This window comes from Anomaloglossus baeobatrachus, chromosome 2 (assembly GCF_048569485.1).
Source record: "Anomaloglossus baeobatrachus isolate aAnoBae1 chromosome 2, aAnoBae1.hap1, whole genome shotgun sequence".
NCBI classification, from domain to species: domain Eukaryota; kingdom Metazoa; phylum Chordata; class Amphibia; order Anura; family Aromobatidae; genus Anomaloglossus; species Anomaloglossus baeobatrachus.
In genome coordinates this window covers 477,875,183-477,900,429 of record NC_134354.1, presented here as the reverse complement: position 1 = coordinate 477,900,429, position 25,247 = coordinate 477,875,183, and the positions used below count along the sequence as shown (strand labels likewise).

The following is a 25,247-nucleotide window of genomic DNA, read 5'->3' as shown; positions in this document are numbered from 1 at the left end:
AGACAACCTACCACTTGATAGGCGATAATATATTCTGGTTGAAGTGTCCTTTTACCATTTGTACAGCCCAAGATATATATGAGACGCAGTTTTGTTGACTTTACAAGTGTGCTCTACAGCTTCCAGTCAGTTCACGGTTTGCTTGGTAAATGGTCTACAATTAGCTAAGTTTCTGCTTTCATTTCTAGGTATCTGTTCCGCAGTGGAAACACTGAACATCCTGGAGACTTGTTAACAAACACAACAGTGGACGTTTTACCTTACCAGGTATAATAATTCCACTTTGTTGGACATTTCACACAGTTTTTTGTAGTTATTATGCATAAATCATTGATAACTTTAGTAAATACTTTGAAGCTTCTCATAATGTCGAAAAGGGCAATTACAATTCTGCATGCTTCAGAGCTGAAATTTCCTTGATTTCCATTCTTGATCAACTGCATCCTAAGAAGTGTAGTCTGTACGTACTCTGTTCTAAGAAATACGGACAGTGCTACTGCATTATAAAAATATAGCTGAGCTTTTATGTGTAGACAAGACTGACAACTTCTCCCAGTGTGAGTGAACATTATTACTAGATATGCTTGTTATCCAACTGAGATGAACATCTGGAAGGAACATTTGGAGGAAATATGTTAAGGACGCAAAGTAGATGGCTGTCTGTTTAAACATTGGTTCAGCTGATCGTTAGTGCAATAGCAATCCCACCGGACCCTTTCCTACGCAGGCCCACCCGACCCTTTCCTACGCAGGCCCACCCGACCCTTTCCTACGCAGGCCCACCCGACCCTTTCCTACGCAGGCCCACCCGACCCTTTCCTACGCAGGCCCACCCGACCCTTTCCTACGCAGGCCCACCCGACCCTTTCCTACGCAGGCCCACCCGACCCTTTCCTACGCAGGCCCACTTGACCCTTTCCTACAGAGCAATTCAGATTAGAAGGAGACTAGCATCCGCAGATACTATATTAAAATCTTTGCTTTACTCTTCCATAAGTTAAAACCTGATAACAGAGAGTTTGATAGAAGAGGGTTTCTATACCGCGCCAAGGATCACAAGTCAGGATGTCAGATTAATGAGGCTTTATTATATCATAGGTCTACGCGTTTCAGGAGCGCTGTCCCCTTCCTCAGGACCATAAAATAGACCACATCAATAATAAGTTAAAACCTGGACACTGTCCAGGCTCCGCTTTTCGAACAAAAAAAACCATTCATAATCATGACACGATTGGTCACGAAAAATGTAGACCGAACGTTGTCTATGCTTTAATTTATGGAAGAATAAAGCAAAGGTTTTAATATACGATCTGTGGATGCTGGTCTCTTTCTAATCTGGATTGCTTCTGCTCACGAACCGGCCTGATATTTTTCTGTGCACCGCACATTCTGAGAGATCCTATCTATTATGGTGAGCTGAACTGGTCTCTTGTTTCTGTGTTGGCCTTTCTTACCCAGGCCCGCCCCCCCCCCCCCCCCCCGACCCTCTCCTACCCAAGCCCGTCCGACCCTCTGCTACCCAGGCCCACTCGTTCGGCTGAGTGCTTCTTTTTCTCTGAGAGAATCTCTACTAGACATGATGGCTTATGAAAAGTGATTGTCAAGTCAGAAATCGTACATTCACAATTGGCTTATCCGTAATCTGTTGTCCCCCATACACATTGGAGTGTTGGCCGAACACTTCAATATATATTATTGGGGGCTTTACTTACAGGTTCTTAAAAGATCCCCAAACTTATTATCAGCAATTAGGTTTGGCTGAGAGAAGGTAACATACACTGTGTTCCAAATTATTATGCAGAAAATATTTTTTCATATTTTCCTAAATTAACTTTATGAATTGCAGTCATTGTTATTTCTTCGGCGCTCCATTGGGAGACCCAGACGATTGGGTGTATAGCACTGCCTCCGGAGGCCACACAAAGCAATTACACTAAAAAGTGTAAGGCCCCTCCCCTTCTGGCTATACACCCCCAGTGGGATCATTGGCTCACCAGTTTTCTGCTTTGTGCGAAGGAGGTCAGACATCCACGCATAGCTCCACTGTTTAGTCAGCAGTAGCTGCTGACTCTATCGGATGGAAGAAAAGAGGGCCCATATAGGGCCCCCAGCATGCTCCCTTCTCACCCCACTTGCGGTTTGTAAGGTTGAGGTACCCATTGCGGGTACGGAGGCTGGAGCCCACATGCTGCTTTCCTTCCCCATCCCCCTGAGGGGCTCTGTGGAAGTGGGATCTTACCGGCCCCCAAACCCTGAGGCCGAGCTCCATCCACAGACCCAGAGACCCTGCTGGAGGAGCTGAGTACAGTCAGGGACAAGGCCCTGCAACGTTCAGGTACTCTGTGTCCCCGCACAGACAGGCCACGCACACTCCAGGCTTGCTGGGTGTGCTAGTGCGCCGGGGGCACTAGCGCTGCGCGCTCGGGTTAGAGTCACTGCAGCTTAGCTGAGTGATTTTATGTCTTGGGAACTACCGCGCCGGCCGCTCCGGGAGCGGCGGCGCCGCTGGGACTTGTAGTGCGCCGGGGACTCGCGCTGCCCGCGCTTTTACGGCGGCATCGCTCATAAATCTAGTCCCCGGCTTTTTGCGGCCTAGTTACGGTTCGTTCCCGCCCCCACCCTGTCACTCAGGGAAAGGGAGAGACGCTGTGCAATAGGCAGCGCCGAGGGCTGGAGCCTTATTTACATGCTCCAGCCCTCTCACTGGGCACAGTGGGGACGCAAGTTTCCCGCTCTTGGTCTCAACACGCCCAGGGCCCGCCCCTCTCCACAGGACGCCGGCAGCCATTCCTGCATGCAGTCTGGCTGGAGAACGGACACAGGCTCTGGGGGACTCAGACAAGGGACTCTGGCGACCACACACCCGCGTTTATGCGGGCGGTAAGCTGCACATAAGTGCTGGCCCCACTAGTGCCACAGTGTTATTTGGTGCATTTTTTCCCTGTACCATATATATTTATATTGCACTGTACAGTCGCTTCTTGGCTTATACCCTCATTGCTCTGAGGAGACAACAACATGTCATCCGCAAAACGCAAGGGTGCCAAGGCACAGGCGGTATGCACTGCTTGTGCCGCATGTGGGGCTAATCTACCGGCAGGTTCCAATGACCCCCATTGTGTGCAATGTTCCATCCCTGTGCCACTTCGTCAGCCAGAGTCTATGGTAGTAGTGGCCCAGGCAGAGACGCCTGTGAACCCTGCCCCGGTGACGGGGACAGAATTTGCAGTTTTTGCTGATAAGATGTCTGTGACTATGACAAAAATCCTGGAAACCTTGCAGTCCAGGCCAGTTTCTCAGACCATGGACACTGCTGTGTCTATGCTCCCCGGTCCCCCTCAGTTGGAACTAATCCGTACTTCAAGGGGGTCCCAGGCATCACAGGCTGAAGACTCTGACTCGGATGACAGTCCCAGGCAGCCTAAGCGGGCTCGCTGGGAAAGACCCTCGCCGTCATCACACTGGTCAGGGTCTCAGCGAGACGAGGCTCTGTATGAGGAGACAGAGGTGGGTGATCAGGAATCTACTCCTGACACCGCTCTCAATCTAGATACCCCTGATGGTGACGCTATGGTAAATGACCTTATAGCGGCCATCAATAGACTGTTGGATATTTCTCCCCCCAGCCCCTTCAGCAGAGGAGGCAGCTGCACAGCAGGAGAAGTTCCAGTTCCGGTATCCTAAGCGTAAATTGAGTACTTTTCTGGACCACTCTGACTTCAGAGAATCAGTCCAGAAACATCATGCTTATCCAGATAAGCGTTTCTCCAAACGTCTTAAGGATACACGTTATCCCTTTCCCCCTGACGTGGTCAAACGCTGGACCCAGTGTCCAAAGGTGGACCCCCCAATCTCCAGGCTTGCGGCTAGATCCATAGTTGCAGTGGAAGATGGGGCTTCACTTAAAGATGCCAATGACAGACAGATGGACCTTTGGTTAAAGTCTGTCTATGAAGCTATCGGCGCGTCGTTTGCTCCAGCATTCGCGGCCGTGTGGGCACTCCAAGCTATTTCAGCTGGCCTGGCACAAGTGGACTCTATCATACGTCCAGCAGTGCCGCGAGTAGCGTCCCTAACCTCGCAAATGTCTGCGTTTGCGACTTACGCTATCAACGCTGTCCTGGACTCTACGAGCCGTACTTCAATGGCGTCTGCCAACTCTGTGGTTTTGCGCAGAGCCTTGTGGTTAAAGGAATGGAAAGCAGATTCTGCTTCCAAGAAATGTTTAACCAGCTTGCCACTATCTGGAGACAGACTGGTTGGTGAGCAATTGGCTGAGATCATTAAACAGTCCAAGGGTAAGGACTCCTCCTTACCCCAGCCCAGATCGAGCAAACCTCAACAGAGGAAGTGGCAGTCGAGGTTTCGGTCCTTTCGAGGCTCCAGCAAGACTCAATTCTCCTCGTCCAAAGGGACTCAGAAGGAGCAAAGGAGCTCAGATTCCTGGCGGGCTCACTCACGCCCCAAGAAAACAACCGGAGGAACCGCTTCCAAGGCGGCTGCCTCATGACTTTCGGCCTCATCCCTCCGCATCCTCGGTCGGTGGCAGGCTCTCCCGCTTTTGCGACATTTGGCTGCCACAGGTCAAAGACCGGTGGGTAGCAGACATTTTGTCTCACGGGTACAGGATAGAATTCAGTTCTCATCCTCCGCCTCGGTTCTTCAGAACCTCCCCACATCCCGACCGAGCAAATGCCCTTCTGCAGGCGGTGTGCTCACTAAGAGCAGAAGGAGTGGTGATCCCTGTTCCTCTGCAGGAACAAGGGCAAGGTTTTTACTCCAATCTCTTCGTGGTTCCAAAAAAGGACGGCTCGTTCCGTCCTGTTCTGGACCTAAAGCTGCTCAACAAGCATGTGAACGCCAGGCGGTTCCGGATGGAATCCCTCCGCTCGGTCATTGCCTCAATGTCTCAAGGAGATTTCCTTGCATCAATAGACATCAAAGATGCTTATCTCCACGTGCCGATTGCTACAGAGCACCAACGTTTTCTACGTTTCGTGATAGGAGACGACCATCTCCAGTTCGTAGCTCTGCCATTTGGTCTGGCGACAGCCCCACGGGTTTTCACCAAGGTCATGGCGGCAGTGGTAGCAGTCTTGCATTCTCAGGGACACTCGGTGATCCCTTACTTGGACGATCTACTTGTCAAAGCACCCTCTCAAGAGGCATGCCAACACAGCCTGAATGTTGCGCTGGAGACTCTCCAGACTTTCGGGTGGATCATCAACTTTTCAAAGTCAAACCTGGCACCGACTCAATCACTAACGTATCTTGGCATGGAGTTTCATACTCTCTCAGCGATAGTGAAGCTTCCGCTGGACAAGCAGCGGTCTCTACAGACAGGGGTGCAGTCTCTCCTTCAGGGTCAGTCGCACCCCTTAAGGCGCCTCATGCACTTCCTAGGGAAGATGGTGGCAGCAATGGAGGCAGTCCCGTTCGCGCAGTTTCATCTGCGTCCACTTCAATGGGACATTCTCCGCCAATGGGACGGGAAGACAACTTCCCTAGACAGGAAAGTCTCCCTTTCTCAGACGGCCAAGGATTCTCTGCTATGGTGGCTTCTTCCCACCTCATTATCGCAGGGAAGATCATTCCTGCCCCCATCCTGGGCAGTGGTCACGACAGACGCGAGTCTGTCAGGGTGGGGAGCAGTTTTTCTCCACCACAGGGCTCAAGGGACGTGGACTCAGCAGGAATCCACCCTTCAGATCAATGTTCTGGAGATCAGGGCAGTGTATCTTGCCCTATTAGCCTTCAAGCAGTGGCTGGAAGGAAAACAGATCCGAATTCAGTCGGACAACTCCACAGCGGTGGCATACATCAACCACCAAGGAGGGACACGCAGTCGGCAAGCCTTCCAGGAAGTCAGGCGGATTCTGATGTGGGTAGAGGAAAGAGCATCCACCATATCAGCAGTTCACATCCCGGGCGTAGAAAACTGGGAAGCAGACTTCCTCAGTCGCCAGGGCATGGACGCAGGGGAATGGTCCCTTCATCCGGACGTGTTTCAGGAAATCTGCCGCCGCTGGGGGGTGCCGGACGTCGACCTAATGGCATCTCGGCACAACAACAAGGTCCCGACCTTCATAGCGCGGTCTCGCGATCAAAGAGCTCTGGCGGCGGACGCCTTAGTGCAAGATTGGTCGCAGTTCCGGCTCCCTTATGTGTTCCCACCTCTGGCACTCTTGCCCAGAGTGTTACGCAAGATCAGATCCGATTGCGGCCGCGTCATACTCGTCGCCCCAGACTGGCCGAGGAGGTCGTGGTACCCGGATCTGTGGCATCTCACGGTCGGCCAACCGTGGGCACTACCAGACCGTCCAGACTTACTGTCCCAAGGGCCGTTTTTCCATCGGAATTCTGCGGCCCTGAACCTGACTGTGTGGCCATTGAGTCCTGGATCCTAGCGTCTTCAGGATTATCCCAAGGGGTCGTGGCCACCATGAGACAGGCTAGGAAGTCCACTTCTGCTAAGATCTACCACAGAACGTGGAAGATTTTCTTATCCTGGTGCTCTGCACAAGGAGTATCTCCCTGGCCATTCGCGTTACCTGTCTTTCTTTCCTTCCTGCAATCTGGGTTGGAAAAGGGCTTGTCGCTCGGCTCCCTTAAAGGGCAAGTCTCGGCACTATCCGTGTTTTTTCAGAAGCGTCTAGCACGACTTTCTCAGGTGCGCACGTTCCTGCAGGGGGTTTGTCATATCGTACCTCCGTACAGGCGGCCGTTAGATCCGTGGGATCTAAACAAGGTCCTTGTTGCTCTCCAGAAGCCGCCCTTCGAGCCTCTGAGGGATGTGTCACTTTCTCGACTCTCACAGAAAGTGGCCTTTCTGGTAGCGGTCACGTCTCTTCGGAGAGTGTCCGAACTAGCAGCGCTGTCATCCAAGGCTCCTTTCCTGGTGTTCCACCAGGACAAGGTAGTGCTGCGCCCCATTCAGGAGTTTCTCCCTAAGGTGGTATCCTCTTTTCATCTTAATCAGGATATCTCCTTGCCTTCCTTTTATCCGCATGCAGTTCATCGGTATGAAAAGGATTTACATTTGTTGGATCTGGTGAGAGCACTCAGAATCTACATTTCCCGCACGGCGCCCCTGCGCCGCTCGGATGCACTCTTTGTCCTTGTCGCTGGTAAGCGCAAAGGGTCGCAGGCTTCCAAAGCCACCCTGGCTCGATGGATCAAAGAACCAATTCTTGAAGCCTACCGTTCTGCTGGGCTTCCGGTTCCATCAGGGCTGAAGGCCCATTCTACCAGAGCCGTGGGTGCGTCCTGGGCATTACGACACCAGGCTACGGCTCAACAGGTGTGCCAGGCAGCTACCTGGTCGAGTCTGCACACTTTCACCAAACATTATCAGGTGCATACCTATGCTTCGGCGGACGCCAGCCTAGGTAGAAGAGTCCTGCAGGCGGCAGTTGCCTCCCCGTAGGGGAGGGCTGTCTTTGCAGCTCTAACATGAGGTATTTCTTTACCCACCCAGGGACAGCTTTTGGATGTCCCAATCGTCTGGGTCTCCCAATGGAGCGCCGAAGAAGAAGGGAATTTTGTTACTTACCGTAAATTCCTTTTCTTCTAGCTCCTATTGGGAGACCCAGCACCCGCCCTGTTGTCCTTCGGGATTTTTGGTTGTTTTTCGGGTACACATGTTGTTCATGTTGAATGGTTTTCAGTTCTCCGACGTTACTTCGGAGTGAATTTGTTTAAACCAGTTATTGGCTTTCCTCCTTCTTGCTTTTGCACTAAAACTGGTGAGCCAGTGATCCCACTGGGGGTGTATAGCCAGAAGGGGAGGGGCCTTACACTTTTTAGTGTAATTGCTTTGTGTGGCCTCCGGAGGCAGTGCTATACACCCAATCGTCTGGGTCTCCCAATAGGAGCTAGAAGAAAAGGAATTTACGGTAAGTAACAAAATTCCCTTCTTTCCAGTCATCTATTCGAGTATAATTGAAATGTTTTTGATCAAACTGCCTATGAAAAAAGTATATTTTCAAAATAATAAACACTCAAAATGCATGTTCCAAATTATTATGCACAGCAGAGTTTAACCTTTTTTATTTTGAAAAACAAAATGGTCAATTATGAAATTATAAGCATTATCAGCTTATCACAAAATGAAATCAAACAGTTTTCAAGTCAAAACTTAATTCTAGGTGATGCTACATTTACACATAGGACCCCTTGTTTGAAAGAAGCTTCTGAACTCTCTCATCCATTGAATTTGTCAGTTTTTTGGATGGTTTGTGCTTCAATTGTTTTGCATGTGGACAGAATACCCTCCCAGAGCTGTTGCTTAGATGTGACCTGCCTCCTGCCATCATAGACACTCCTTTTGATGATGCTCCAGAGGTTCTCAATGGGGTTGAGGTCAGGGAAAGATGGTGGCCACACCATAAGTTTGTCCCCTTTTATGCCCATAGCAGCCAGAGATGCAGATGTGTTATTTGCAGCATGAGATAGTGCATTATCATTCATGAAAATGATCTTGCTGCGGAATGCACGGTTCTTCCTCCTGAACCATGGAAGGAAGTGCTGTTTTAGAAACTCCACGTAGATTATGGAATTCATATCTACCTCTTCAGGGATCCTAAAGGGGCTGACAATCTCTCTCCCCATGATTCCAGCCCAAAACATTACTCCACCTCCTCCTTGTTGGCACCTTAGCCGTGTTTTCATGGGTTGTCCATCAACCAGCCATCCTCCACTCCATCCATCTGGACCATCGAGCATTGCACGGCACTCATCGGTGAACAAAACAGTTTGGAAGTCAGTCTTCATGTATCGTTTGGCCCACTGGAGCCGTTTCTGCTTGTGTGCAGTGGATAGAGGTGGTCGACAGGATGGCTTACACACAGCTGCAAACCTCTGAAGGACCCTGCATCTTGTTGTTCGTGGGACGTTGGAGGCACCAGCAGCTTCAAAAACTTGTCTGCTGCTATGACAAGGCATTTTAGCATCTGCTCTTTTAACCTGACACAATTGCCTGTTGGAAAGAGTCCTCAATTTCTCCTTAGCACGCACACGTGTGTGCTGTGAATCAGCTACATACTTCTTGATTGATGATCACGATGAAGTGTCTTGGCAATGTTGATTGTAGTCATGCCTTGACCTAAATACTCCACAATTTGTTGCTTCTCAGCAGCCGACACATTCTTTTTCTTTCCCATTTTGACAAAAAATGTAGGCCGCTTAATAATGTGGAACAGACTTCTCAAGTAGTCTTGCCTTTATTTGGACACGCCTGCCAAACTAATTTGCACATGTATCTGCAATTGCTTTCAGAGATACAAAGAGCCATGACGCACATCACCAGCAATGAGTTTACATGACAAACAAAAAATGTCTAACCTTATCACTCCTAAACTCTTTTTGCATAATAATTTGGAACACAGTGTAAGTATTTCTCCTCCCATTTTTCATTTTTTGCCAAGCAGAGTATGAAACCACTTGATATCTAGCTCTGATGACTGTACAGTAATAGGTATTATTCTCCTGCTAGTTTGAAGGGGTTGACCACAAGTAGACAAGCCTTTTGAATGCCTCCAGTAGCATCGGTCCGGAAAAGATGTATGTTTGTTTGTTTTTCTTTTTTTTTTTATTAAGCACACTGGAGACATTCAAAAGGAAATGTCCATGGATGGGCAATCCCTTTTAACGCTGTATGGACATATTATCACTGCCATTGTTTTTTAAAATATCTCTCATGAGAAAGCTGCTTTTAATCCTGATAATATTAAAAGGGTGATTCTTCTTTTTAGAAAGACATTTGGGATTTAGGCAAAGAAACCAAAGACAAGCGCCTTTCAGATGCGTTTTTCAGAATAGGTAAGATTTTGGTAAAAAAATCTTTGCTTTTATATTGTATTCTTATCAGTTTACATTGAAAGTATTCTAGAAATCGTCATTGACACCCTCCTTACTTGCCTGATATGTCTTTGTGCTTCTATGGAAGGCTAGAAATAAGTGGCTACCAGATATCTTTTTTTTTTTTTTTTTTTTTATTGAAGCCATTTATAGTGACCACTGAAAGTACGAATGTAGCCCCCTATCCTTGTCCACTGCTGATAGGACAGTTAATGGCAATGTTAAAGTTTCCCAGATCTAGTATTGATCTTGGAACTATGGAAATACAGGTCGATATTGTTCATGCTTCTCCAGCATAAGAAGGATATTGTGAAAACTCCATGGAAAATGCTTGAGGTCATATAAAAATAAATGGAATAGAAAGAGTAGTCTTTAAGGTTAAACTCATTTTTAAGATTTTGAATAAACTGCCATCTGTCTGCACATCTCTGGTAACCCTTTGTGCAACTATTATTTAATAAATCACAACAAATATTAGCCACCTTTTATCATGCTAAAATAAATTAAAAATATCAATTCAGAACAAAAAAACAGGTTTCAAAAAAATGAGTCCAGTTTTAAATTTGTATATTAGGAGGGAAATTGTATTGAGCATTATGGATGGATATAAGCAAATTGTACTTTAAAGGGGGTTGTTTAGATCTATAATATGGATGACCTATAATTAGTATAGGTCATTAATATCAAATCAGTAGGGGCCTGATACCTGGCACCGCCAACACTAAATTGTTACAGGGTCCTACGGTTGCCAGAAATACTGTGTATACCTCTGACTCGCCTCCAATTGATATTGTTGACCTTTTCTTAGAATAGGTTGTCAAGATCCAAAGTTCTAGAACCCCGTTTAATGAAAATATTTTAGACAATGTTTCTGTAATGTTTTCCAAGGGAAATTTGAAGATGGAGTTGCAGAAGGACCTGTAGATCCTGGACTAAATCCTATTGCAGCATTCAGACTTTCAGTTTTACAGAACTCCGCAGTGTGGATCATCCTTAATGAGGTAAATACCAGCGCTAGTTATATTTGGGGTGGGACAAAACTCCTCATACAATGAGATCTCCAGCTTGATGGATAAATAATAAATTGATAGATAGATATACACACATGTGTTACAGGGTTTGGAGAGTTACTGTATTTTTTCGGTTTATAACATGCATCCCAAATGTAGAGGAAAAGAAAGGGGGTCAGTCTTACCATCCGGTGGTGTCTTACCAGGAGTGGGTGAAAGTGGTGGTGCAGCGGGGGGTCACAGAAGACCGGGGCGGTGGTAGAATAGGGTGATGCTGCGGGCGCTTTGTTGGAGCTGCTCTGTGCTGTGCTCTTGGCTCAAGATCTCATCTGCTGCTTCCGGCTCTTTGATCTCCCAGCAGCGGACTTAAAGAAAGTGGCAGCCGGAGGTTGTGCGTGCACAGATGAGATCTTGAGCCAAGAGCTCCATCTGTTCACGCGCCGACTCCGAGCGCCATTATTTTGAAGTCTGCACTGCTGTCACTTTCAGAATGGCACACACAGCCGCAGCTCCGGCACAGGGACCGCAGCCCCGCTCCGGCTCAGGGCTCGCAGCCCTGGCACAGCAAAATGCCCTTGGCCAGCAGCCCCAGCACAGTGCAGCTTCACCACAGCGCCCGCAGCATTGCTCCTGCGACACCCCTCCCCCCCCTCTCCACCATCCCGGGTAAGCAACATTCAGATAAGACGCACCCCTCAATTTCCTTCCAAATTTTTGGCAGGAAAAGTGCGTCTTCTAAAGATACAGCATGTTGATGTTCCAGAATGTGATTACATGATAATATTTGAATAAATGTTGATTGATTTATTTTTTGTTCAAGAGTAAATGTGGATTGTTGTTCTTGGGGGAAAAAAATAAAACATCCCCTGATAATAAGCTCTAGCCCATTTTTCGGAGCAAGAAATAATATAAGACCCAAAATAAAAAATCACTTTCTTTGTCGCTCCATTGGGAGACCCAGACAATTGGGTGTATAGCTTCTGCCTCCGGAGGCCACACAAAGTATTACACTTTAAAAAGTGTAACCCCTCCTCTCTGCCTATACACCCTCCCGTTGCTCACGGGCTCCTCAGTTTTTATGCTTTGTGTTGAAGGAGGCACACATTCACTCAAGCTCCACATTTTAGTCAGCAGCAGCTGCTGATTTTATCGGTTGGAAGAAAAGAGGGCCCCCACAGGGCTCCCGGCATGCTCCCTTCTCACCCCCACTGAGTCGGCGGTGCTGTTAAGGTTGAGGTACCCATTGCGGGTACAAAGGCTGGAGCCACATGCCGTTTTCCTTCCCCATCCCTTAGAGGCTCTGGGAGAAGTGGGATCCTAACCGGTCATCCATTCACTGGGACCGGGCTCCCTCCGCAGCCCCTGTGGGAATCTGACGGACAGGAGACTTGGTATCATCAGGGACAGGGCCCTGCATCTAAAGGTACTCTGTGTCCCCTTGGGGACGGTGCATGGAGCGCTTTGGTCTCAGACGCTGCAGCGGCTGCTGTATTTTTATGACGACCGGGACTACCGCGCCGACCGCGCCTGTTTGCCGGCCGCGGTATTAAATTTAGTCCCCGGCTTCATGCGGCCTAGTGCCTTAACTCCCGGGCCTGCCAGTCAGGGGTAAGGGCGGGACGGTCGACCTGACGTCGACAGTGAGGGCTGGAGCACACTTTAGGTGTCCTCCTCCCCCCTCACTAATCACTGTGGGGCACCAGATTCCCGCACTTTATTAGTCGCCGCCCACGGCTCCCTCCTCCCCTGAGAACGCCGGCAGCCATGTTTTAAACACATTCTGCCGGTGTAGGACTTCTGGCTGCAGCCCTGGGAGACCCAAGGCAGGGAATCTGGTGGACACACACCGCTTTGGGCGGTCGGTAAGCCACACCGGTCACCCGGTGCTGGTCCCCCTAGGGTGCCGAAGTGTATATATATATATATTTGTATACATTTTCTCTGTTCGGCCGCATTGTTTTGCTTTTGGCTATATACCCTCAGTGATCACTCTCCTAGGAGACAACAGCATGTCGTTCACAAGGAGCAAGGGTGCCAAGACACAGGGTTATTTTGCAACCTGTACCTCTTGTGCGGCTATGCTACCTGCAGGTTCCACCTACCCTCACTGTGAGCAATGCTCGGGCCCTGTGGCACTGGCTCAGCCGGAGCCTCGGGCACTGGTGGGACCCTCGGCTCAGGTGGAACCGCCGGCTTCCCCTGTCCAGGTGGCAGGGACAGAGTTTGCAGTTTTAGCTGAGAAACTCTGAGTCACTTTCACAATCCATGGCTCAGTCTATGGACAAATGGTCTGATAAGATACTAGAAGCTTTGCAGTCCAGACCGGCCCTTACACAGGCCCGGGCACTGCGGGATCATCGCCCCCAGGCCCCTCTCGGTCTGCGCCGCAGCGTGCTCCCGGGGTGGCCCCTAGGTATCACGTGGAGGACTCCGGCACGGACCGCAGTCCCAGACCGGCTAAGCGGGCTCGCTGGGAATCTTCCCCGACTTCATCCGCTGTTCGGGGTCTCAGCTTGAGGACTCTCTGGAGGATGAAGCGGAGGTCGCAGCCCAGGGCTCTGACCCTGACGTTGCTCTCAATCTTGATACACCTGAAGGGGACGCCATAGTAAACGACCTTATAGCGTCCATCAACCAGGTGCTAGATCTTTCTCCCCCAACTCCACCTGTAGAGGAGTCGGCTTCACAGCAGGAGAAACACCAGTTTAGGTTTCCCAAACGTACACGGAGTGCTTTTTTCGATCACTCTAACTTCAGAGATGCTGTCCAGAAGCACAGAGCTTTTCCGGACAAGCGCTTTACTAAGCGCCTTAATGACACACGTTACCCCTTCCCCTCTGACGTAGTTAAGGGTTGGGCTCAATGTCCCAAGGTGGATCCTCCAATCTCTAGACTGGCGGCTAGATCCGTAGTATCAGTGGCTGACGGTTCATCGCTCAAGGATGCCACTGACAGGCAGATAGAGCTCCTAATGAAATCCATCTATGAAGCCACAGGCGCGTCTTTTGCTCCGGCCTTTGCAGCCGTGTGGGCACTCCAAGCTATCTCAGCTTGTCTGTCTGAGATTAATGCGGTCACACGTACCTCTGCTCCGCAAGTAGCGTCTTTGACTTCTCAGGCGTCGGTATTTTCATCCTACGCCATGAATGCCGTCCTGGACTCTGCTAGCCGTACAGCGGTAGCATCCGCCAATTCGGTGGCAGTCCGCAGGGCCATGTGGCTACGCGAATGGAAGGCAGACTCTGCTTCCAAGAAGTTCTTAACCGGTTTGCCATTTTCTGGCGACCGATTGTTTGGCGAGCGATTGGATGAAATTATTAAGCAATCCAAGGGAAAGGACTCGTCCTTACCTCCGTCCAAACCAAACAGACCTCAGCAACGGAAAATTCAAGCGAGGTTTCGGTCCTTTCGGCCCTCAGCCAGATCCCAATCCTCCTCGTCCAACAGGCCACAGAAGAGCCAGAGGAACTCTTCTGCATGGCGGTCTAAGTCACGTCCTCCAAAGACCGCCGGAGGCACCGTCTCCAAGGCGGCCTCCTCATGACTTTCGGCCCCCACAAACCGCATCCTCGGTCGGTGGCAGGCTCTCCCGCTTTGGCGACGCCTGGTGGCCACATGTCCAAGACCGATGGGTGAGAGACATTCTGTCTCACGGTTACAGGATAGAGTTCAGCTCTCGTCCTCCGACTCGTTTCTTCAGAACATCTCCGCCCCCCGAGCGAACCGATGCACTTTTTCAGGCGGTGAACACTCTGAAGACAGAAGGAGTAGTGATCCCCGTTCCCCTTCAGGAACGTGGTCGCGGTTTTTACTCCAACTTGTTCGTGGTGCCAAAAAAGGACGGATCATTCCGTCCCGTTTTGGACCTCAAACTACTCAACAGACATGTGAGAACCAGACGGTTTCGCATGGAATCTCTCCGCTCTGTCATCGCTTCGATGTCCCAAGGAGACTTCCTAGCATCAATCGACATCAGGGATGCTTATCTCCATGTGCCGATCGCACCAGAGCATCAACGCTTCCTGCGTTTCGCCATCGGGGACGAACACCTTCAGTTTGTGGCACTGTCTTTCGGCCTGGCGACAGCCCCACGGGTCTTCACCAAGGTCATGGTATCCGTTGTGGCAGTCCTACACTCTCAGGGCCACTCGGTGATCCCTTACTTAGACGATCTCCTAGTCAAGGCACCCTCCCGGGTGACATGTCAACACAGCCTGTCCGTTGCTCTGGAGACTCTCCAGAGGTTCGGGTGGATCATCAATTTCCCAAAGTCAAAATTGACTCCGACCCAATCAATGACTTACCTCGGGATGGAGTTTCATACTCTCTCAGCGATAGTCAAGCTACCGCTGGACAAACAGCGTTCACTGCAGACACGGGTGCACTCTCTTCTTCGGGCCCAGTCACACCCTTTGAGACGCCTTATGCACTTCCTGGGGAAGATGGTGGCAGCAATGGAGGCAGTCCCCTTTGCGCAGTTTCATCTGCGTCCACTCCAATGGGACATTCTCCGCAAATGGGACAGGAGGTCGACGTCCCTAGACAGGAACGTCTCTCTTTCTCTGGCAGCCAAAACCTCTCTTCAGTGGTGGCTTCTTCCCACTTCTCTGTCGAAGGGAAAATCCTTCCTGCCCCCATCCTGGGCTGTGGTCACGACGGACGCGAGTCTGTCAGGGTGGGGAGCGGTTTTTCTCCACCACAGGGCTCAGGGAACCTGGACTCCGACAGAGTCCTCCCTTCAGATCAATGTTCTGGAGATAAGGGCAGTGTATCTAGCCCTAAAGGCGTTCCATCGGTGGCTGGAGAGCAGGCAGATCCGCATACAGTCGGACAACGCCACGGCGGTCGCGTACATCAACCACCAGGGCGGCACGCGCAGCCGTCAAGCCTTCCAAGAAGTTCGGCGGATTCTGCTGTGGGCGGAGACCACAGCCTCCACCATCTCCGCAGTTCACATCCCGGGCGTAGAAAACTGGGAAGCAGACTTTCTCAGTCGCCAGGGCATGGACGCAGGGGAATGGTCTCTTCACCCGGACGTGTTTCAAGAGATCTGTTGCCGCTGGGGAACGCCGGACGTCGATCTCATGGCGTCTCGGCACAACAACAAAGTCCCGGCATTCATGGCACGGTCTCAGGATCACAGAGCTCTGGCGGCGGACGCATTAGTTCAGGATTGGTCGCAGTTTCGACTGCCTTATGTATTTCCTCCTCTGGCACTGCTGCCCAGAGTGTTACGCAAGATCAGGTCCGACTGCCGCCGCGCCATCCTCGTCGCTCCAGACTGGCCGAGGAGGTCGTGGTACCCGGATCTGTGGCACCTCACGGTGGGTCAACCGTGGGCACTCCCAGACCGACCAGACTTGCTGTCTCAAGGGCCATTTTTCCATCTGAATTCTGCGGCCCTCAACCTGACTGTGTGGCCATTGAGTCCTGGCTCCTAGCGTCCTCAGGGTTATCTCAAGATGTCATTGCCACTATGAGACAGGCCAGGAAACCAACGTCCACCAAGATCTATCACAGGGCTTGGAGGATCTTCTTATCCTGGTGCTCTGATAAGGGTTTTACCCCCTGGCCGTTTGCCTTACCCACTTTTCTTTCCTTCCTTCAATCTGGAATGGACAAGGGTTTGTCTCTCGGCTCTCTCAAGGGACAAGTATCGGCGCTTTCCGTGTTTTTTTCAAAAACGTCTAGCCAGGCTTCCGCAGGTTCGCACGTTCCTGCAGGGAGTTTGCCACATAGTCCCACTTTACCAGCGGCCGCTGGAACCCTGGGATCTTAACAGGGTTCTAAGGGCTCTTCAGAAACCACCTTTCGAGCCGCTGCGGGATGTCTATCACGTCTTTCGCAGAAGGTGGCTTTTCTAGTGGCAGTTACATCGCTCCGTAGAGTGTCGGAGCTTGCAGCGCTGTCATGCAAAGCCCCCTTCCTGGTTTTTCACCAGGATAAGGTGGTTCTGCGTCCGGTCCCGGAATTCCTCCCTAAGGTGGTATCCCCTTTTCATCTCAATCAGGATATCTCCTTGCCTTCATTTTGCCCTCATCCAGTTCACCAATGTGAAAAGGATTTGCACTTGTTAGATCTGGTGAGAGCACTCCGGCTCTACGTGTCTCGCACGGCGCCACTGCGCCGTTCTGATGCGCTCTTTGTCCTTGTCGCTGGCCAGCGTAAGGGGTCGCAGGCTTCCAGGTCAACCTTGGCTCGGTGGATCAAGGAACCGATTTTTGAAGCCTACCGTTCTTCGGGGCTTCCGATTCCTTCAGGGCTGAAAGCCCATTCTACCAGAGCCGTGGGTGCGTCCTGGGCATTGCGGCACCGGGCTACGGCTCAACAGGTGTGTCAGGCGGCTACCTGGTCTAGTCTGCACACTTTCACAAAACACTATCAGGTGCATACCTATGCTTCGGCAGATGCCAGTCTAGGTAGGCGAGTCCTTCAGGCGGCGGTTGCCCACCTGTAAGAGGGGGCCGTTTTCGGCTCTTTTTATCGGGGTATTCTTTACCCACCCAGGGACTGCTTTTGGACGTCCCAATTGTCTGGGTCTCCCAATGGAGCGACAAAGAAGAAGGGAATTTTGTTTACTTACCGTAAATTCCTTTTCTTCTAGCTCCTATTGGGAGACCCAGCACCCGCCCCTGTTCCCTTCGGGCTGTTTGTTCTTTTGTGTACACATGTTGTTCATGTTGATTCGTTCCTTTGGTTCATGGTTTCAGTTCTCCGAACATCCTTCGGATTGAATTTACCTTAGACCATTTATAAGTTTCCTCCTTCCTGCTTTTGCACCAAAACTGAGGAGCCCGTGAGCCACGGGAGGGTGTATAGGCAGAGGGGAGGGGTTACACTTTTTAAAGTGTAATACTTTGTGTGGCCTCCGGAGGCAGAAGCTATACACCCAATTGTCTGGGTCTCCCAATAGGAGCTAGAAGAAAAGGAATTTACGGTAAGTAAACAAAATTCCCTTCTTTGTTTACTTCAGTCATACATAATTGGTATTGCCACATCTTTAGTAATCAAAAAATATAAATGGATCACAATTTTGTGAAAGGCACAAACAAACAAATGAAAACCAATACAGTTTTTGTGTAATCTGCCTAAAAAATAGAGAATGCAAAGTGATAAAAGTTGTGTTACCCAAAATGGTTATAATGAAAAATGTCTTGTCCCACAAAAAAAGAATCCCTATGGCTTTAAAAAGTTTTTCTTTCTTCATCGTTCCTTATGGGAGACCCAGACCATGGGTGTATAGCTTCTGCCTCCAGAGGACACACAAAGTACTACACTAAAAAGTGTAGCTCCTCCCTCCGAGCATATACACCCCCTGGATAACCAATTATAGCCAGTTCAATGCTTTGTGTTCAGGAGGCACACATCCACACATGCATTCTCATCTGATTTTGATTTTTTGGAAAAGAGTTTGAAGAAAAGCGGGTCCAATCCTGGACTCCCGGCATGTCCCTTCTCACCCCACTGTGTCGGCGGTGTTGTTAAGGTTGATTTTAGGGCTGGAGCCCTTCATGCCGTGCTCCTTCACCATCCCCTAGGGCTCTGGCTTGAAGTGGGAGCCAGCACGGTTCTTCCTGCCTTGCAGGAGACCGGTCTCCATCCGCAGCCCCTTTTGGATCCTGCCGGACGGAGCACTCATCCCTCAGGGACCTGGCCCTGCGTCTCACAAGCTAAGTATATGAGACGTGGTTATTGAGGGGTCCCTTGTACTTTATTGTTGGGGAGAGTGTGCTGTGTAACTATGCTGACATTTCCGGCCGGTTCTCTGGTTTTCACCGGAGAACCGCGCCGATGGTGCCTGCTAGCCGGCCGCATTGTTAAATTTAGGCCCCGGCTTCGCCTGAGGCCTACTTTCGTTTTCACTGCCCCTGCATGCCAATCATGCAGAGGGACAGTGCGGCTTCGCCCAGCGGCTGTTCAGCACAGGGAAGGGACACTCCTCTCTGAGGAAAGATTCCCTCCCCTGTATACCTCCTTTGCCCTCCAGTTCCCGCTCTTAGAGTTGGCCCCGCCCCCTCTCCTTGCTCCGGCGCCATTTTATCAGCGTTCTCACACTGATTGGAGCTGGCTGCAGCATCTCTCTGGGGGTCCAGCCTGTGGGATCTGGAGGGCACACAAAACGGTCTGGTAAGCCACAACCTCCGGTTGTGGACCTAGTTATGTACTCTCTGGGGGCCATTCTAGCTCAGAACCCCCACTTCAGCAGCATGTCTCATACAAGGAGCAAGGCTGCAAGGCTGTACTCTATATGCACTGCATGTAAGCTCGTACTGCCTGAACCGAGCACATATCCACATTGTGATGCCTGCTCTAACATGGTGGTGCCTCAGCCTGAGGTCTCATCCCCAGTGGTCCCTCCGGCTGCTCCGGCTCCGGTGGCTGAACCCCCGGCTTGGGTAGAATCCTTCTCTAAGTCTATCTCCCAGTCCTTTGCTGACTCCATGGGACAGCTGTCCTGGACTCTGCTGAGCATGCGTCAGCCCCCTTCACAGGGTGCCCCTGCTGCTACGGCTCGCTCAGCAGAGCTCGCAGAGGATTCTTCATCTGGTCCCAGACCCCGTCCTCCTAAAAGGAGACGCAGGGGCTCCTCTCCTTCCTTGTCCCGCGGCTCTGATTCACGAGCTGAATCGCAGGACGAGGAGGATGCTTCTACTGTGGGCTCGGATGCTACCTCCATGTGCCCCATTGATCTCACCGAGGGTGATGCAGATGTTAGTGATTTGATTGCGTCCATTAATTCTGTACTGGACCTCAATCCACCAGTATCAGAGGAACAACCCTCTCTGGTAGAAAAACACCAGTTTACCTCACCTAAGAGAGCAAGGAGTGTGTTCTTTAACCACTCCAGTTTTCAGGCCACTGTGACCAAGCCCAGGGCCTGTCCTGACAAACGCTTCCCAAAGCGTAGTTCTGATGACCGTTTTCCCTTTCCACCAGAGGTGGTCAAGGAGTGGGCTCATTCACCAAAGGTAGACCCTCCGGTGTCTAGAATCTCAGCCCGGACAGTTGTATCTGTGGCTGATGGCACCTCACTTAAGGATTCCACTGACCGCCAGGTTGACCTTCTGGCCAAATCTGTATATGAAGCGCAGGGGCCTCGTTCTCCCCATCTTTTGCAGCAGTGTGGGCTCTTAAAGCAGTCTCTGCTTCTCTGGAGGAGATGCATTCCCTCACCAGGGGGACTCTATGCCCGAAATGGTTGCCTTAACTTCCCAGGCTTCAGCCTTTTCATCCTATGCCATGTCTGCCATTCTGGAGGCTTCTCGCCGCACGGCGGTGGCTTCGGCTAATTCCCTCGCTATCCGCAGGATCTTGTTGCTTCGCGAGTGGAAAGCAGACGCTTCTTCCAAGAAGTACCTTGCTGGGCTCCCATTTGCTGGGCCCCGGCTGTTCGGCGAACAACTGGATGAAATTATTAAGGAGGCTACTGGCGGGAAGAGTACTTCCTTGCCACAAACTAAAACCAGGAAACCTGTCCAAGGCAGGAACCAGTCGAGGTTTCGTTCCTTTCGTTCCTCTAACTGGTCATCCTCTAAGCCCTCAGCCTCGTCCACTAACTCAGCCAAGGACCGAAAACCCAGCTGGCGCACGAGGCCGCGTCCTCAGAAGGCCGCAGGAGCCACTGCCATTAAGGCAGCCTCCTCTTGACTATCTGGCCGCGCCAGCAACGTCCTTGGTCGGTGGCAGGCTCTCCCACTTTGGCGACGTGTGGTTTCAACACGTCTCCGATCAGTGGGTGCGGGATATCATCTCCCACGGCTACAGGATAGAATTCTCTTCCAGCCCGCCAAACAGATTTTTTCTGTCCACTCCCCCCTGCTCCAAGGCCGCCGCCTTCTCTCAGGCCGTGGCATCCTTGCAGGCCAACGGAGTAATTGTACCGGTTCCCGCCCGGGAACGGTTCAGAGGTTTCTACTCAAATCTCTTCCTAGTCCCCAAGAAGGACGGTTCCTTCCGGCCCATCCTGGATCTCAAGCTTCTCAACAAGCATGTTCAGGTGCGGCACTTTCGCATGGAGTCTCTGCGATCAGTCATTGCCTCAATGACCCAAGGAGATATTCTAGCATCCATCGACATCAGAGATGCTTATTTGCATGTGCCAATTGCAGTTTCACACCAGCGTTGGCTACGTTTTGCAATCGGAGAGGAACATTTCCAATTCGTGGCTCTCCCCTTCGGGTTAGCCACGGCCCCTCGAGTATTCACCAAGGTCATGGCAGCAGTGGTTGCGGTTCTGCACCTCCAGGGGTTGGCAGTGATTCCTTCCCTGGACGACCTTCTGGTCAAGGCTTCATCCAGTGCAGACTGCCAGCGGAGTGTCTCGCTCACTCTCGCCAATCTAACCCAATTCGGGTGGCTTGTCAATCTACCCAAGTCCACTCTGACTCCGACCCAGAGTCTTACGTACCTGGGGATGCAGTTCGAGACTTTGCCGGCACTTGTAAAGCTGCCCTTAGTCAAACAGCAGTCCCTTCATCTGGCGGTGCGCTCATTGCTGAGGTCTCGCCGTCTCTCCATCAGGCACCTAATGCAGGTGCTGGGTCAGATGGTGGCGTCAATGGAAGCGGTTCCCTTTGCCCAGTTCCATCTGCGTCCTCTGCAGCTGGACATTCTCCGCTGTTGGGACAAGCGGACTTACTCCTTGCACAGGTTGGTAGCTCTGTCGCCACAGACAAGGGGCTCCCTTCAGTGGTGGCTTCGGCCCCTCTCTCTGTCTCGGGGACGCTCCTTCCTGGCCCCGTCCTGGGTGATCCTCACCACGGACGCCAGTCTAACCGGCTGGGGAGCAGTATATCTCCACCACAGAGCGCAGGGCACTTGGACTCAGTCCGAATCAGCCCTCTCGATCAATGTGCTGGAAATCAGAGCTGTGCTTCTAGCTCTCTTAGCCTTTCACCATCTGTTGGCGGGCAAGCACATTCGAGTCCAGTCAGACAACGCGACTGCGGTTGCCTACATCAATCACCAGGGCGGGACACGCAGCCGCCTGGCAATGTTGGAGGTTCAACGCATCCTTCAGTGGACGGAGGACTCCAAGTCCTCCATATCCGCAGTCCACATCCCAGGCGTGGAAAACTGGGAGGCAGATTATCTCAGCCGCCAAACCGTGGACAGCGGCGAGTGGGCTCTGCATCCGGCAGTGTTTCGGACAATCTGCCGCAAGTGGGGCACTCCGGAAGTGGATCTAATGGCATCCCGGCACAACAACAAGGTTCCGGTTTACGTGGCTCGCTCCCACGATCCCCAGGCCATTGCAGCGGACGCGCTGGTTCAGGATTGGTCCCAGTTTCGTCTGTCTGTGTTTCCCCCTCTAGCTCTCTTGCCCAGAGTCCTGCGCAAGATCAGAATGGAGGGCCGTCGGGTCATCCTCATTGCTCCAGACTGGCCCAGGCGAGCTTGGTACCCAGACCTGCTCCATCTGTCCGTAGAGGTGCCGTGGCATCTTCCGGACCGTCCAGACCTTCTCTCACAAGGTCCGTTTTTCCGCCAGAATTCTGCGGCTCTCAGATTGACGGCGTGGCTCTTGAGTCCTGGATCTTGACGACTTCTGGTATTCCTCCTGAAGTCATTTCCACTATGACTCGGGCCCGTAAGTCTTCCTCGGCCAAAATCTATCACAGGACTTGGAAGATTTTCCTGTCCTGGTGTCGCTCTTCTGGCCATGCTCCTTGGCCTTTTTCTCTGCCAACCCTCCTGTCCTTTCTACAGTCCGGTCTGCAGCTAGGACTATCCCTCAATTCCCTCAAGGGACAGGTCTCGGCTCTGTCAGTATTGTTCCAGCGGCGTATCGCCCGGCTGGCTCAGGTGCGCACCTTCATGCAGGGCGCATCTCATATCATTCCGCCTTACCGGCGGCCTTTGGATCCCTGGGACCTTAATCTGGTCCTCACGGCCTTGCAGAAACCCCCTTTTGAGCCACTTAGGGAGGTTTCTTTGTCCCGTCTTTCACAGAAAGTGGTCTTTCTAGTGGCCATAACTTCCCTCAGGAGAGTCTCTGATTTGGCTGCTCTCTCTTCGGAGTCACCTTTTTTTGTTTTTCATCAAGACAAGGTGGTTCTCCGTCCGACTCCGGACTTTCTTCCTAAGGTGGTATCTCCTTTCCACCTTAACCAGGATATTTCCCTGCCTTCCTTTTGTCCGGCTCCTGTTCATTGCTTTGAAAAAGCGTTGCATACTCTGGATCTGGTGCGGGCGCTCCGGATCTATGTGTCTCGCACCGCTGCTCTTAGGCGGTGCACCTCTCTTTTTGTGCTGACCTCAGGTCGGCGTAAGGGCCTCTCGGCTTCTAAGCCGACCCTAGCTCGTTGGATTAGGTCGGCCATTTCCGATGCCTACCAGAGTACACAGGTGCCTCCCCCGCCGGGGATCAAGGCACACTCGACCAGAGCTGTCGGTGCCTCTTGGGCTTTCAGGCACCAGGCTACGGCTCAGCAGGTCTGTCAGGCTGCCACTTGGACTAGTCTGCATACCTTTTCAAAGCACTACCAAGTGCATGCTCATGCTTCGGCAGATGCGAGCTTGGGCAGACGCATCCTTCAGGCGGCTGTCGCCCATTTGTGAAGTTAGGTTTCGCCTACTTCTCAGTTTTCTGTTTATTCCCACCCATGGACTGCTTTGAGACGTCCCATGGTCTGGGTCTCCCATAAGGAACGATGAAGAAAAAGAGAATTTTGTTTACTTACCGTAAATTCTTTTTCTTATAGTTCCGTAATGGGAGACCCAGCACCCTCCCTGTTGCCTGTTGGCAGTTTTCTTGTTCCGTGTGTTTTTACCGGCTGTTATAGACAGAGTCTCCGGTTGTTCCGGTTCTTGCTCTATTTCTACTTGTGGGTGGCTGTCCTCCTTCAGCTTTTGCACTAAACTGGCTATAATTGGTTATCCAGGGGGTGTATATGCTCGGAGGGAGGAGCTACACTTTTTAGTGTAGTACTTTGTGTGTCCTCCGGAGGCAGAAGCTATACACCCATGGTCTGGGTCTCCCATTACGGAACTATAAGAAAAAGAATTTACGGTGAGTAAACAAAATTCTCTTTTTTTTTGTTTCTGTTTTTGTTTTTTGTTAAATGTATTTTATATTGTAAAAGTGGTAAAATAAGAAAAATATATCAAGTAGGTGTAACTATAATTGTACTATTCCACATTATAGAGTCAAAATGTCAATTATGCCTCTTGGTGAACACTGTATAAAAAAAATGAATAAATTAAATAATGCAGAATTGCTGTTTTGGTTTTTTTTTAACTCATCCAAAAAATGTGGTCTATAAAATGTTTGTTAAAAACCACACCTCATCCTGTAAAGAAAAAAAAAAAAAGCCGTCATTCTGCAACTAAGAGATTAAAACATCATGGCTGTGAATCCAGTTTTACACTGAATTTTGTGTATAAATTCTAAAGGCCACTTCACACATAACGACATCGTTGCTACGTCAGTTTCTGTGATGAAACACCGACTTCACTAGTGATCTCTTTATGTTTGACATGTACCAATGATCCGCCCCCTACTGTGAGATCGTTGGCCGTTGCTGAATATCCTGGGCCGTTTTTTCCTCGTTGGAGTCCTGCTGGGCAGGATGGATCTGTGTTTTGACACCTACCAACTATCTTGTTAACGACCTAGATGAGAACTTAGTGTGACATGTAGGCGTGTAGTTGCGTCAACTTTTCCGCGCCCCCTTTGCACCAATTGGTTGGTGCTGAGAACAGTAAGCAAACACTCGGGAACAAAGGAGGGATGAATCCGGGTGCAGATGCAGCTTCGATCCGAAAAGCAAGCAAGCAACCGGGAACAAAGTACGAATGAATCCAGGTGGAGTCGCAGGTTCTATCCTCAAAGCAAGGCTCAAAAAGGGACCAAGGATGAAGCGATACAAAGTTGCGTTCTAGGCCGGCCGCCTAATCAGAACGCAGTATTTGCCACCAATCGGACCAGAGGGGTGTGGAAAAGGCGAAACATATGTACGCCTACGTGGCTTACAGCGTCAATCACTATGCCCCTATTCATGGTCGGAATCGTTACATAGCTGCTGTGTGACCGGGTCCCAATGACCAACGAGATCGTTATACAGGTCGCTGCATCATTACTAAAGTCATTGGGAAAATGACTGTGTGACATCTCACCAACGATCTCACCAACGATCTCACCAACGATCCGGAAACTGTGACGTAGTGACGATCTCGTTAACTATCTTGTTATGTGTGACTGGACCTTTTAGTCTTCATTTTTATCCCCTTTTCTTAGACCTTTTTAAAACAACCCAATTTACTGCATAGGCTTATCGTAGAATAAATAATGATGATAATAATAATAATAAAGCTTACATGTGACCTACCTCCCATAAAGTAAAGGATGATTCTCCTCTTTATTGATGGGTACAGAAT

The 25,247-nt window shown here is 50.7% G+C and overlaps 1 protein-coding gene across 1 annotated transcript in view; it reads left to right on the top strand.

The window, feature by feature from the left end:
* MGAT4A (alpha-1,3-mannosyl-glycoprotein 4-beta-N-acetylglucosaminyltransferase A) overlaps positions 1–25,247 on the top strand; it is a 107,119-nt gene that overhangs the window by 76,974 nt on the left and 4,898 nt on the right. The window contains exons 13-15 of the mRNA XM_075336398.1: positions 189–267; positions 9,753–9,819; positions 10,747–10,859. Coding sequence (XP_075192513.1) covers positions 189–267; positions 9,753–9,819; positions 10,747–10,859 — 259 coding nt within the window. The remainder of the gene's footprint in view (positions 1–188; positions 268–9,752; positions 9,820–10,746; positions 10,860–25,247) is intronic.